The 14,812-nt window shown below is 48.8% G+C and overlaps 1 protein-coding gene across 3 annotated transcripts in view; it reads right to left on the reverse strand.

Moving 5' to 3' along the window:
- SH3TC1 (SH3 domain and tetratricopeptide repeats 1) overlaps window positions 1-14,812 on the reverse strand; it is a 28,015-nt gene that overhangs the window by 1,893 nt on the left and 11,310 nt on the right. For 2 of the 3 annotated variants that reach the window (XM_070758102.1, XM_070758103.1), the window contains exons 6-16: window positions 14,104-14,242; window positions 13,891-13,967; window positions 13,500-13,704; window positions 12,541-12,668; window positions 11,830-11,871; window positions 8,733-10,415; window positions 6,583-6,763; window positions 4,540-4,690; window positions 2,268-2,390; window positions 2,015-2,165; window positions 1,012-1,208 (exon numbers count right to left, since the gene is read on the reverse strand). In XM_070758102.1, coding sequence (XP_070614203.1) covers window positions 1,012-1,208; window positions 2,015-2,165; window positions 2,268-2,390; window positions 4,540-4,690; window positions 6,583-6,763; window positions 8,733-10,415; window positions 11,830-11,871; window positions 12,541-12,668; window positions 13,500-13,704; window positions 13,891-13,967; window positions 14,104-14,242 — 3,077 coding nt within the window. The remainder of the gene's footprint in view (window positions 1-1,011; window positions 1,209-2,014; window positions 2,166-2,267; window positions 2,391-4,539; window positions 4,691-6,582; window positions 6,764-8,732; window positions 10,416-11,829; window positions 11,872-12,540; window positions 12,669-13,499; window positions 13,705-13,890; window positions 13,968-14,103; window positions 14,243-14,812) is intronic. The other variant, XM_070758104.1, reaches the window with a different exon arrangement.

Raw genomic sequence — 14,812 nt, forward strand, 5'->3', positions numbered from 1 at the left:
GAAATATTGAACAGAGATTAAAAGAAAGGAGGAGAGAGACGGAGATCGTGAGACAAACGGAAGTCTCCCGAAAGCTAAGATGAGGAAATATGACGGAGCGTATCTAGCGCTTGTTTTCACTGGGACTACGGTGGGAGACGAAGAAAAACCAGGATGTTTAACTGTCTGAAAATGTTGGCAGCAGACAGCCTGGGGCCAAATAAATGAAGGCGTCACTTAAACACATGACACCCGAATCACACTGACCAGCCGCTTGAGTTTTTTTCAGTGCTGAATCATCCCGGTGGAGAAGTCGGGGGGTGTTCAATGTTTACTTCTTCCTGGTGGGGGTGGGGGGCATGTAACAGGAAATAATTGAGAAGCACTGATGGGGGGGGAGTGCAAGGTAGTCGGGCTGAGAGGAGCATCATGAGGTAAATCCCCGAGCACACGGGGCACTCGGAAGAAAAAAGGCGGGAGAAAAGGGAAACGCCCCTTCCACACACAGCAACCAATCACAGTGCAGCTCACCCAACTCTAAAACCCAAAAGCAAGTAGAAGACGCCGCTGTCTTGGCAGAAAAGACTTTCTGATTCTTTAGGGGCGTCCTTGCCAAGGTTAAGCAAGTAACACAGCAACAACCTACCCCACAACCTCAACATTGCAATATTTTGCTTGGGACAAAAAGACACATCCTTCCCCCCTACACACACACACACAGTCACTATTTGGGAGTTTTGGCTTTACATTTGAGACTTTAAGGAATAGCTGATACGAACGGACTTATTTCTTGTTTCGCTGATACATTTCACAGAGTTAAACTTTTCTGACATTAAATACAATTGGAATTGCATGCTTACATTTTGTGAAAGCCGTGTGTGTGTGTGAGTGTGTGGACCTATTTCTTGGGGGGCTCGTCGCTGGGACAGAACAGAAACCACCCCTCTTGTCTCCCTTCCTAAGTAAAGATTCCACAACCCGGGGGAGCAAAAGAGATTTCCCGCCTTCAGGTGGTCATCGCTCCTGCCTTACCTTCAGGTCGTAGAAGGTGATGTCTCCCAGGAGAAGGTACACCTTGACGTAATAGAGGGCTTCCTCATCGAACTCCAGCGGGGAGGGGCAGAGGGAGACGGCCTTGAGGAAGAAGTGCTCGGCCAGTTCACACTGCCCCAAGCGATGGTGGATGACCGCCAGGCGATGGTAGGCCACTCGCTCGCTTAGCTGGTCTCCTAGCCAAGAAGCAAAGGGGGGGGGAGGAACGGGCGTGAAAGAGAGGAAGGGGCGGCAGGCAGCAGAGCAGGGATGGTCCCGATTCACCAGGTTTGGTAGTGAAGAGCCGACCCAAAATATGCCCCCAGGAGAACCCCTTTAATGGCTCCTACATCCACTGAGAATTCTGCTTGGACGGCTGCGATAAAATTCATCCTTGGAAGTCGTTGGATTCAACCGTCAGACACCTTTGTCTGTATGGCTTAACTGGCAGATCCCCATGCATTTTGGGGAGGAAGCCCCGCCCCTTAGAGAAGTAGTTCTCAACCTGGGGGGTCACCTGAGAAGACCCTGGGGGGGGGAGACAAATGTCGCCTGGTGATAGGAACTAAAGCTTCTATTCTGGCACCTTGAAACATATTTTTACAATCCGACCCATTAGGCGTTTACAATGGGGACGTCCCTCTGACCTTCCTACCAATCAGCTTAAAGTTCCGTTGAGAGAATTGGTGCTAGACTTATGGTTGGGGGTCACCACAACATGAGGAACATGTATTAAGGGATCACAGAACTAGAAAGGTGGAGAAACACTGCGAGAACGAAACAGAATTAGAATGGAACAGAATAGAATTTAAATTCAGTTAGAGTTGGTACATTCCAACGACTCTCTGCCTCCCGACTTGCTCCGGCTGACAAAGCTGCTTGGATGAGCCATAAAAAATAAATCTAAAATAAATTTATGGCCCAGTTGCCACGGTTCACCCTTCAGACACATCTTTGCCTGGATGACCGAGAGATTTTTGGGAAATGCACTGGGCGGGTTTACCTAAGTGGACGCTGAGCGCTAACGACGTCTGGGCGTATCCGAGACATTCTTCATACTTCTGCAAGGTCAAGAACAGCCCCACCAACTTGTTGAAGAGGCGAAGTTCAGCGCTGCCGTTTTTGGCCTTGACGGCAAGCGGCAGAGCCTTGTCCTAAAACAAGGACAAGACACAACTTCACAAGGGCCCCCTCCCCCACCCCCCAGCCTTTCCTGCCCAACGTCTCAAGGACGACCCGGGGGGGAGGATTCCCACCCTGTAGAAGGGCGCTGCTCTCTCCTTCTCCCAGTCTCCATTGAAGAATATGTCTCCCGAGGCCTCGAGCATCTCCATCTCCAAATTGGGGTCCTGAGAACTCAGAGCAGTGTTGTGAGCAACCTAGGAGGAAAGGAAGGTTCTGTTGTGAGTGATCCGTGTTCTGCTCAGTTGGTCACGGATTTCAAGGACCAGGAGACGTACTGGCATCTCAGGCCAGTGTTCTTGCCATCTGAGAGTGAAGGGGAATTGGAGACTGAGGAACCACCAGAGACTGTAGCACCCCCAGTTAAGGGACTTAGTAAGTCAGAGGAGGATGGGGAATCAGAGGAGGAGGCCCCCATGTTGGATGCAAGGGACTCAGGAGAATGTAGTCTAGGCAGGAATATCTGAAAAGAAGGGGTTCTTGGCGTTAATAGATCTATGGGACCCTTGGCCACGCCTTGCCAGTATATAAGGGACTTTCTAAGGGCAAGTGGCAGGCAATGTTCCTCATCATGGCTGCTGAAGAATCGGAGTGGAGAGGACTTTCTGAGTTCCAGTCCTTTTCCTTCGTGTCGATGATCTGCTTTGCACAGTTTCATTGAGCCGTGAGTCTATTCAAGCTGTCAGAGACCCTTCAAAGTCTAAGATTTATAGCCCCCTGGCTCACAGCCCAGAAGTTCTTATCTCCAGCTCATTAGAGACAAAGTGACCAGCATGAAATTCCTTAGAAATTAACCAGTGGGTTGTATGATTTGCTTTACCAATAGATTTTGCCTATGGTCAGCTTTTGACCAGCATGTGTTTCTTTATTTCTGACCGGTAGCAGGCCCAAGCAGAACAGGTTCTACCAGGCAGAGCAACACAAAAAGGAACCGTTCAAACAGAAGCGCTACACAACTGAGTAAGGCTGCTTGTAATCCACTTCCTTCTTTTGCCACTGTTCCATAAATAGACCTTACGGAAATAGAGCTGCCGCTAGCCGCCTCTTCTGAGGTCACATTTTACATTTGAATAAGAACTGGGTCATTCCTGCTCTGCTGAAAATGTAGGAGATCTTCTTGAACCTCACAGCCTCAGAACTTTCCCTCCTTTCCGCCGAGGCTTGGTGGCGTCTTGAAGATGCCAAGGGCACCAGAGAGAAGATGGCCTAGGCGGGCAAGAGCAGCCGGAAGAATCCATGCGGGGGGTGAGATGCGGCAGGGGTCGGTGGGGCCTGGTCTTCTACCGTGAGATTCCCCCTCCCCCTCTCACTGGCCGTCTAGAGAAAAACATCCTTCCGTGCAATTTTTCAATCGAAAGGGATCAGAACTTAAAGGATCAATAGACGCTTCTGATCAGAGGAAGAGCATCGATCACAAATTATTATTATTATTATTATTATTATTATTATTATTATTATTATTTATTGGCTTTGTATGCCGCCCCTCTATAGCTAGGAAGTGTAGTGCTTCTATCCATCATAAAAGTATTCATAATGTTGAGGTAGGTGGAAATAATTAGTTGTAAGCACATTTGCTCTTCCTGCGAAATGTCAACTTAGTAAATACTAGAGGGCCTCAAAAATGTGGCTGACAGATGTCAGGATTAGCCACCCTGGGTGATATTTCATTGTATTGCCTTGTAAGGTAAAAGGTAATGCTGAGTCATTGGGTGTGAACTGCAACCTGATTGGTCCAGAGCATTATAAGATGCAAAGCAACTCCACCCTGATCCTGTGGTTGCCTGCTGTTGATGGCGGTAGTTGTTAGTTGGCTGGCGGAAGCAGTTTGGGCGTGAGTTAGATATTGAGTAGAGTAGTAGCAGTGATACGAAGAAACCTGGATTGGTTTAGTATCTACTTGTAGCCTGGATCGGGTTGAATATCCACCTGTAAGTAAGCTGAATATAGCTGGTGTAAAGTTCCTGTATATAGAAGACTGAAACAAAAGATATTTTGCACTGAAGAGTAAAACTACTGTTTTCTACCAATGTGTCTTCGTCATTGTGTATTATGTGTGTTCTGGGCAATCCAGAGTGTGACACCAGGGTCTTTCGAGACTGAGGGTGGCCAATGCAAATTTCTACTCATCGTAAAAGTATTTATAATGTCGAGATAACGTGGAAATAATTAGTTGTAAGCACATTTGCTCTTCCTGAGAAATGGGAACTTGGTAAATTCCAGGGGGCATCGAAGACCCACCTGAGTCCTACCTGTTAGGCAGGTCGATTCCAAAACAACCAATCAGCATCTTTCCTCTCTTTTTTGAGTTAAAACAATTGAGGAAAAGGTCAGTTTGGTTCCTCTCACCTGGATATACACGTCCACCAGTTCGTCCTCCCGCAGGGCATAGTAGATCCTTCCGGCCTGGAGCCAGGCCTGGGCTTCCTTGGCTTTGGCTTGAAGGTCAATGAATATCCCCAGGCTTCGTTTCAGGTAGTCCAGAGCAGACCGGCACGCCCTGCAGGAGGAGGAGGAGAAACACAATCGGGCCTCCCATTATTCCCAAAACCTCTCAGGACCAGCCGACGGACTATTGTGATCCCCTCTGGATCCTCCCATTCAACCTGTGCTGAAATGACAAGACTGACCCGTCAACTACAGAATAGGCAAGGAAGGGAATTTTTTCCCATAAGAAGTGGCTAGAACCCAAAAAATAAACAAACAAGCCAATAGATATAAATAGCAATTGTAAATGACAATATCTATCAATGGAATTGACTAATAATTTGGTAGATACATATGCATAGATATCCCCCCCTCCCCACCCCCATGTAGCAGACATGTAAAATGTAAAAACAACTGTGTGCTTTGTTAGGGTCTTTTATGTGTCTGCATTGTTTGTAAAACTTCAATTAAAAAAGAAAGACCAAAATGCCTGCGACCCCCCCCCCTCTTCCTTAGGGAGAATGAAAGCCCCCTGCAGCAACCGGGGGGGGGGATGAAGGAGGCTGCTTGTCCAGCAGAGCTCAGGCCAGGGCAAAGAGGCTAAACTGGCTCACCAGGATGGAAACTTTGATGCCGGACATCAGCAGAGGGCCTGTGCTTGGGATGAAGGAACCTTTTGTCCAGGGGAAAACAGCCCCTGCTGCCTGCGGAAGGGCACTTTTGTGTCCAGCTCACTAACCAAGTGATGGCCCATAAAAATATCTGCTTCAACGTCCTTCCCGTCCAGAACTACTTCAGCTTCAACCACAACAACACACCAGCACACAACAGATACAAACTCAAAGTGAACTGCTCCAAACTTGACTTCAGCAACCGAGTGGTGAAATGCCTGGAACTCACTTCCGGGGGGCAATTAGATTTCAATGGGGGCAATTGGAACCTTGTTTAAACTAAGTTAATGGTGTTTTAGGCTTTCTCTGCATGTGTAGTAGTTCACTTTTTGAATAGTTAGAATTCTATGTCATGGGGGGCATCAGGATTTTAGAGATGCTTGGGTGGGGGATGGCCAAAAAAAGGTTGGGAACCACTGCCCTAGACTATCCACTGCTGACCAGTGTTCCCTCTAAATTTTTTGGGGGATGGGCGGAAAAGTATAGTGTCTGAGCGGCAGTCCCTTCGGGACTGGGCAGCACAGAAAAATAAATAAATAAATAAGCAAATAAACAAACAAATAAACAAACAAACAAACAAACAAATAAACAACCACCCTGTTTTGCCTGAGAGAATTTCAAAAGAAAATACTGTCCTGTGTGTCTATAACAGTGAGCTCATAATAGGGCAACTCTATCAATATCAAAATGCCACTTAAATAGTTGAGCTAGTTTCAAACTAGATTTTGATTTTCTTTCTCTCTTCTTTACTCCCATTCTTTTTCTTTCTCTTTTCCTTCCTCTCTTTTTTCTATCTGTTTCTCTCTCTTCCTCTCTCTCTCCTTCCCTCTCACTCTTTCCCTCTCGGCTTCTGGGCAGGTTTGGAAAACTCTGAGTTGATGATGATTTTTAAGTGAGCGATTGCTCACTGCTCAGCTTAGAGGGAACTATGCTGCTGACCTCACCTGATTCCTAAGAGGTCAGTAAGGGGGGGTGGGATTAAGTGGACCAACGTGCCTTCCGTCCCCTGTCCTCATGTTTCTCTCTTACTAGTACTCGTGTCATGTGTTACATGTTTTACACTTGTTGTGAGCCGCCCCGAGTCTTCGGAGAGGGGCGGCATACAAATCCAAATAATAAATAAATAAATAAATAAATAAATGTGTATAAGCATTGTTATATCTTTGTATGCTACCAATACGTGCTTGACAAGTAAATAACACAAAACAGCACAGAATGAAACAAAATGAAACAAGCGGCCGAGGGACAAGGTCCTCTTCGTTGGACACTCCGGCCCGGTGGTGGCGGTCCCTACCTTTCTGTCCCCAGGGAGAGGTAGAGGCGGCTGATGGTCTCCAGCACCTGCCCTTCCATGACCTTGTCGGACGTCTTCCGCACCAGGGTCAGCAGGTACTCGTTGTAGAGGACGCACTGGGCCAGATCCGGGGCCACCGCGCTGTGGAAGTGGCACAGGTGCTTGACCGCTTGCAGCTGCCCTGCGACGGAGGAGCAGGTGGTTTTGCATTGTGTTGTATTGAACTCATGGGCCGCCTTTCTCCTTGCGGACTCAGGGCGGCTTACAACAGTTTTTAAAAAACATAAAAATTTAAAATACCCCAATACATAACTAGGATTCATAACTAAGAACAAGTAAAAAAAGTTTAAACTCAATAAAACCACACACAGTCGTCGCTCATACGTACTAATGGCTGGAGCGGGGACTCATCGCTCAACGCCCCCAGGCCTGCCAGCATAGATGTGCTTTAAGCGCTTTTCGAAAGAGGGGAGGAGAGTGAGGGCAGTACGAATCTCTGGGGGAGCTGGTTGCAGAGGGCCAGGGCCGCCACAGAGGAGGCTCTTCCCTGTGGCCCCGCCAGCCAACATTGTTTGGCCGATGGGACCCAAGGGAGGGTCGCTGGGACCTGCGAGGCAGTGGGCCCAGGGACGCCAGAGAGCCTTTCGACAGCAGGAGGCCCTGCTCGGCCCCCACAGCTTCTCCCCAGCCTGAAGGGAAGCCCGTGGTCCCGCGTGGCCCTCACGTTCTCTCTTTCTTTGGGATAATTTTTCCCCTCCTCCTTGAAATCCTACATTCATAATAACACACATATCACCGGTGACTAACAGACTCATAAGACACCCTAAATCATACTACAAATCATCACTAATTATTCAGTCTGTCTATAATGAAAAAAACCTTTAAAAAAAGAACTTTGTATAACGTATAGTTTCAATAATGGCTTTTAATTATTAGATTTGTTATATATTGTGTTATTATTGTTGTGAGCCATCCCGAGTCTACGGAGAGGAGCAGCATACAAATCTAATTAATAATAATAATAATAATAATAATAATAATAATAATAATAACTAGCATTAATCTAAAAAGCAACAGACTAAGCAAACTTTTTCTCATTTTCTGTGGCCATCACCGTCCACGCAGCGAAGTGCCTGAACCACCAGCAACAATCCACAATCCACAAGCCCTCTTTAGTGGAGCATCATTTGGGCTTGTAGGTATTTCAGGTCTGTTCTAGGCAGCTCGTGAAAGGTCGCCGTTTCTTAAAAGCCAATTTTAATTTTGAACGTAAGAAGGAAAACCCAGTCTTACTACAGAGCCCTACTCAAACCACAATCCGAAGAATTTGCAAAGTTTTAGAAGTTTGCAAAGAATTTGGGTATTGAATAGGAATGAGGAGGACGGAGGGAGGAGGAGGAGGCAGAAGGTTCCACCGTCTCCTCCCGCGTCTTCTGTCCCTGGATGCTTCCAGATCATAGCAGAGAGAGAAATATCCAGAAATATTTCACAAAAAGAGTTCCCCCCCCCCTCCACTCGCAACAAAATACCTCATTCCACCAGAGTTGCAATACCGGGATTAGACAATTTGCAACGACGTCGCCTCCGATCTGATCTCAATGTAGTTCATAAAATCATCCACCAAAATGTCCTTCCTGTTAATGACTAATTCACCTTCAAGTAATAGATTCAAACTCAATGTAAACTGCTCCAAACTCGACTGCAGAAAATACGACTTCAGCCACAGAGCAGTCGAGGCCGGGAATGCTCTGCCTGACTCTGTGGTTTCTTCCCCCATCCCCAAAACCTTTAACCTCAGACTCTCTGCCGTCGACCTCTCCCCGTTTCTAAGGGGTCTGTAAGGGGCGTGCATGAGTGCACCAGTGTGCCTCCCGTTCTCGTCTTAGTTTCCCCTTTTTTCCTTACTTTTTACCTATGTTATGTTCGTACCAACTACTACTATCCTACACAGGTTTGACAAGCAAATAAATTAAATAAATAAAGTAAGTAGTAGAGGAAGCAGACTTGCTCCGAAACGTGTGCGCCTGAGCAGAGAAACCCGAGCGATGATCTCAGACCATGAGACCCCCAGCTGAGCTCAACTGGACTCTTTGCCTGGGTAGCTGCACGGCATCGCGTACCCCAATGGTGAACCCCAGAGGTGAACTGACCTTCCACATCCTCGCGTTCCAAGGCCACCAGGAAGGCCCACTCGTAGCAGCTCCGGCCCTTCTCCTTCTGAGCCCCCCGGGCGTAGTGGTGCCCTAGCCGGAGGAGGACGGCCACGAAGTTGCCCCCACACTCTCCGCTGGGGACTCGGGAGAAGAGCTGGATGGCTCTGACCAAGAAGTGCTCGGCCAGCCCTTGCGTGGACGAGTGGAGGCACAGGATGCCCAGGTTGGCCAAGGCCACGGCCTCGTTTGCCACGCTGCCCGTCTCCCTGGAAACGCTCAGAGCTTTGAAGTAGCTTTTCGCGGCTTCCCTAAGCCGGTTGCTCCGCCTCAGGCTAATGGCCACCATGTTATGGATGATGCCCAGCTGCTGGCGGGTGCTCCAGGGGGACTCTGCGACGGCGTCTAAGACGCTCAGGGCCGTGTCGTTCCGCTGGTGGAGGATGTAGAGCCAGCTGAGGGAAATGAAGTGGTTAATGGTGTCTTCCACCGCTCGCCCACTCGTGTCGAGCTCTAGAACCTCCTCCATGTAGCCGATGGCTTCTTCGTACCGCTTGTAACGGCTGTGCAGCTGAGCAAGTTCGTAGTAAATGACGCTGCGCAGCTTCTGCCTGCCCTTCCTCCCTTCCAGCGCGTGAAGCAGTTCTCTGAGGTAAAAGGCCAGGAGGGAGGGGTGCGTTTGCCCACCAGGTGTGGGGCTCTGGACTTTGGAGGCATTCCTTAGCACCAAATCGATGGTCCTGAACATCTCCGGCAGGGAACGGGGGCCACGGGCAGACACCACTTTGGCGCAGCTGAGCACCAGGCAGGGAAGGCACTTCTGGCTGTAGAGTTGACCGAGCTTCAAATAGCAGTCCACGGACCCCCTCCCGTCGCCGGGCAACCCCTGGCCCACGTTCAGCAGCTGCTGCAGCCTCTCCAGGAAGGGGGCCGGCTCCTGCCCCTGCTTGAACCTCAGGCAGTGCTTCGCCAGCAGGAAGCAGGCCCTGGCCTCGGCGTTTTGGCTCCGGCTGAGCAGGGCTCTCTGCAAGGCGTGTTTCAAGATCTCCAGTGCCATCTCTGCCCCGTCCGCGTCAATGGCCAGGCCCATCAGCAAAGAGGCGGCTTTGCCAAGGAAGGGAGCGCTCTTCTCCACGTTCTTCTGCTTCAGGTAGATGCCCGTCAGGTGGGTGTACAGAGAGACTACCAAGTGGGGGTCACGGAAGTCCCCCCGTAGGGTTGCCAGGGCTTCTTCCAGATACACCCGAGCCTGGGACAGCTTGGACCTCCGCAGGCTCATCCGTCCCAGCAGGTAGCACAGCCGTGTCGTGGCCCAGCGCAGGTCGGCTTGTCTGGCCGCCGTACGAGCGCGAGCCAAGTAATCCATCAGCTGCTCCTCCGTGGCATCGCCGCAGTCGGAGGCCTTGAGGAAGGAGAGCGGAGGGTCGTACAGGGCCCCAAAGCCGTCTTCGTAGCCTTCCCGATTCAAGAGCGACAGAAGCGCCTCAGGGGGGTCTGGCCCCAAAACACCCTCCTGGCACACGGAGGAGAAACACAGAGGTGGGGGGCCCTGCCTGTGGCAAGAGGGCGGCTGCCCCGTCTCCTCTTCCGCCGGTACAAAGTCCTTCGTCTCCATGAGTGAGTGCACCGCTCTGCACGGGGCTGGACTCTCCTCTCCGTCCACGGAGGACGGAGGGGCCGTTTCTGAAAGAGAGAGAGAGAAAAAGGGGGGCTTGAAATCTCGTCTCCCTCCTTGACAGGTTCCCATCCTTTGTGCCTTGTCCTGCCTTCCGGTGCTTTGGAGAAGAGGTCGACCCCCTCCTCTCCTCTGCGACAGGCAGACCCTCAAATATTGGAATACAGTATATGCCCTTCTTTTCATTAGACCAGATATAAAAGATACCTGCTTCATTACAGCCGCTACCTGCTGTTAGAATGTCTAGGTAATATAATAAACCTTCCACAAACTTTAAGTAGAGTTAATGTAGCAATGAGGGTTAGTCAGTCAATGAAGCAGACTTGGTACAAAATAGAACAATATTATTATATACAAATAGGCAAATAATAGTGGTCACACAGTCCAATATCATACACATATAATCTTAATAATGGTTTACAAACCAGATTACTGCACACAGCAAAATATACACACAGCAAATATAAATCTCTCTAGTATAAACTCTCCCAAGAGGAACATCATTGGCTCCCTCTTGTGGCCAACCAGCAAATTTCTCTTAAAGGTACAGTCTTAAACTTACATTGTTAGCAACACCCAACATAAGTTACATACAGTAAACTAACACCTTTATTTATTTATTTATTTATTTATTTATTTACTTACTTATTTGTTTGTTTGTTTGTTTGTTTGTTTATTTATTTATTTTGATTTGATTTGTATGCCACCCTTCTCCAAGGACTCGGGGCAGCTAACAGCATATAATATACGGAGAGGGACGCCATACAAATCTAATAAATAAATAAATAACAATACAGTACAATAGCAAATCTAATTAAATTTAAAATTGCAATCTAAAAATCCAATATCTAAAAACAATCATACCAGTTAAATATCTTCATCTGTATAAATAAAAATGTAAATGTTTGTTCATGATCTAAAATCTCCGAAAGTTCTTCACTGATTGCTTTGAAAATTGCTCTAAAAATTAGGTTTGGCTACAAACCATGTGGTTTGCCACAGTATTGCACGCTTGGGTGGAACCAAGAACCCTGCGAGGTAGGCTGGTCTTCTCATCTTTTGACAGAAGGGTCAGGCCAGTCTCTTAAAGCAGTGGGAGGACAGGGAGGGAGAGAGAGATGTCCAGACGTCCCCCTGCTCTTCAAACTCTGTTATTCTGAAAAAGTTGAGCAGGGACTGGACTAGATGACCTCCAAGGTTCCTCCCAATTCTTATTCTGAATAAAACGTAGACTTTCTCTTCTCTTTTCCAGTCAACCCCACTGAGCCACAGCAATGCAGGGCCGGATGGACCAGTTGGACATAGATATAAAAGGTGCCAAGCTTCTGTCGTGCATCACGTCAGCCCCACGTTTCCTCCGCTGTCTTGTTTTACACTTTAAAAAACCCTAAAATGTTCCCTCCGTCTTTAATATTTTTTTACCTTCCTCACCAGGTTCCTGCAGGCCCCCGTCATTCTGTGCATCTGTAAGACAAGACAAGCGATGAGAGCATCGTTCAGGCTACGTTTGGCTTATTGGCTGCCTACTTTGGGAGGCCCAATACCATAGAGAGACTCAAACTCCCATCCTGGGAACTTTGCAGCAACCTGGTGACTTTTACCCGCGGATGCCAAACTTGGGCCTGGACACACAGAGAGAGATTTATTGGTTTGGTGGATCAGAGCCTTACAACGCCAAGTATCATGTAGGCTTAATGCCTTTGTTTTGCTTTCTCCTCTCTCTCCCCCTCCCATCACCCTAAATTGAGGCTCAGCTTCCTTTCGGATAAACAGGGTAACACACAGCTCTGCATACTGGAAGTAACTGCAGCGGCAGTAAATGAAGGCCTTCCTCCCGGTTTTTATTAAGCGCAGAAACGTTGAGAAATGGCCTACTGCATCCTTTGAAATGGAAGAAATCCATATTCCCCCCAAATTCATTCTCATTTGAAGCATTCAAACGATTGAATCTTTAACTTCCTGCTCATTCCGTTGCTTCACTTTGGAGGCGAGTGACCTCGTGTAGATCATATGTCCCCTTGGCAGCTCATGGGACCCCTTGGTACTTTTCTCTTTATCACCCTGTCCAAGGGCCTGGCTGTTCCTACTATGCCCTGCGCAGGGAGAGAGCTGCAAAGTCTTGGGGCTGCTCACCAATTTGATAGAGGCTGCAAACGCTCCCCTGGGAAGAGCATGCCAAGAGCCTGACCAGGTTATCCAAGAGCGATTCTTCTTCCATGGCGGAGCCACCGTCTTCCTTGAAGAAGTCCATGCATGGCAGTCTGAGAAAGGGGGAAATGTGGCAAATTTAGGACGTTTATGGCTTTCCAGGACAAGTCCTCCTTACCCAAAAATTGAGGAAGAGAAGAAGGAAAGAAGTGCGTGTGTGTGGGGGGGGGGAGATGAGAAGATAAAAGCATCATTATTTTTAGGGAAATTCTGTGGATCAATCACAAGGTGGTTGTTTGGTGGGCTCCCATCCCCCATCCTCCTTGACCCAGGGGAGGGGACCCAGATGGTGGACTGGAGATCTGCTTCCTCATCATCAATGTCAGTGCTATGTACATAACTGGGTTTGGCAATATATAAACAAGCTAACAATGAGTGCTTGCATGTATTGAATCATTATAGTTTTAAGAGTTAGTGTTGCAGGTAGCCACAAGAGGGAGCCAGAAGTGTGATTCTCTCTCTCTCTGGGCTCTGTTATTTCTCTGTTTGGCATTGCTGATTCATTGTGACTGCTGTAGTAAGAACTGTGTGTTTGATGGTAGTTTATGTATTTGTAAGCTGTACAAGTAAGGCTCGTAGTATTGCTAATGCATTGAGAGATATTGACTGATTTGACTGTGTATGACTGGACCATTTAACTTGACTACGATATCAGCCAAAGTAAATACTATTTTGTACGCTTTAATGTATCTGATTCTGTATGACTGAACCATCTGCGGGATCTCTGCTAGGATTCCATGTTTCCTTTGCGCATGGCCATCCTTGGTAACTCAGAGGGGCTCCTCATCACACTCCTTAGCACCCAACCCAGGTGACGAAGAAGCTTTCCTGCCCCACATGACGTGCGACTGGGCGAGCATTCACTGACTCGAAGGAGGACTTACTCTGTGGCCATGGCCAGGAAGCCCTCGGGCTCCACGCAGCTGCTCGGCACAAAGCCCACCTGGCCCGAAGCGAGGCGCCTTCCCACAAACCATGGCATGCATTTCAGGAAATAGCCAACAATTTCAATCTTATCTCCTGCCTGGACACTGATCTCGTCCGGCCCGGCACTCTCGCGGCTGATGACTGCGGTAGATAATCCTGTGGCTGGACAGCATGGAAGACATCAAGCCCATAACATGTCAGTGGTGTTAATTTTAATGTCGCAAGTTTCACAAAGGGTCACGTCATAAATAAGAAGTCATTAAACCCACCCAGCTTAAAGGTGGAGCGTATTTCTTGGCCTAGAATATCCCAGAAATTAAAAATCCAGACTTAATGACCGCTCCTTACCCGCTTGATCTGTGACTGGAAGTGCAGTTATGCAGTTTTGCAACCCATCAGATGCTGCGTGTGCTTTCAGAAACCACCTGCAAATTCAAGAAAGCGACATTCAACCCACCACGAATGGCGTCCCACCATTCAATGCGCTGGAGATAAGCCCCGCCCCCAGGGCTCCCGTTCAGGCAGCGGGAAGCCCTGCAGGGGATATCAGGAAGGACCTACTGATGGAAAGGGTCTGGGGGCTCCAGCGCCTCCATGGTGTGGCCGCTCCCGACTTGCTCTGGAGCTGCCGATTCCACCCGGCCAATGGCTCTTGGATGGGCCGCACCAACGTTCTCGGGACAAAGTCCAAAACAGGCCCCTGAAGGGGAGAAAGGACCACATGAACACCAGGGGTTCCCGTTGGCCAAACAATAAATGAATAAACAAATGAACAAATGAATGAAGGAACGAAGGAATGAAGGAACAAATGAATAAATAAACAAATGAACAAAGAGGAAGAGAATGGAGGAGAGAGAGAGAGACCCCATGACCCCCCAGGTAGAGCAGAGACATACCCCACCTGAGGGGCTGTGAGAATGACCTTGGGAGACGGCAGGAGGAGGAGCCACGGCTGGGGCAAGACGATCACCTCCGCTCCTCCCCACACTCTCCGGTTACAGCCCTCACAAGATTCCTTCTGCCTACGAGCCCCGTGAGCCTCCGTGAACATTCCAACTGGGGAGGGTCCCTTCTGAGCCTTTCTCCCTCCCTCCTACCCCTCCACCCGGTAGAGCCAGCTGCTGCGGAGGGCAGTTTGTTGGGCTTGTATTTGAGGGATCCCGAAGGTGAATCCTTCCCAGGGAAAGGCTCGGGAGCCACCACAGAGGAGGCCCTTCCCCTAGGCCCCACCAAGCAACATTGTCTGGCTGATGGGACCTGGAGAAGGCCG

Source organism: Erythrolamprus reginae, chromosome 7 (genome assembly GCF_031021105.1).
Source record: "Erythrolamprus reginae isolate rEryReg1 chromosome 7, rEryReg1.hap1, whole genome shotgun sequence".
In the NCBI taxonomy this organism is placed as follows: domain Eukaryota; kingdom Metazoa; phylum Chordata; class Lepidosauria; order Squamata; family Dipsadidae; genus Erythrolamprus; species Erythrolamprus reginae.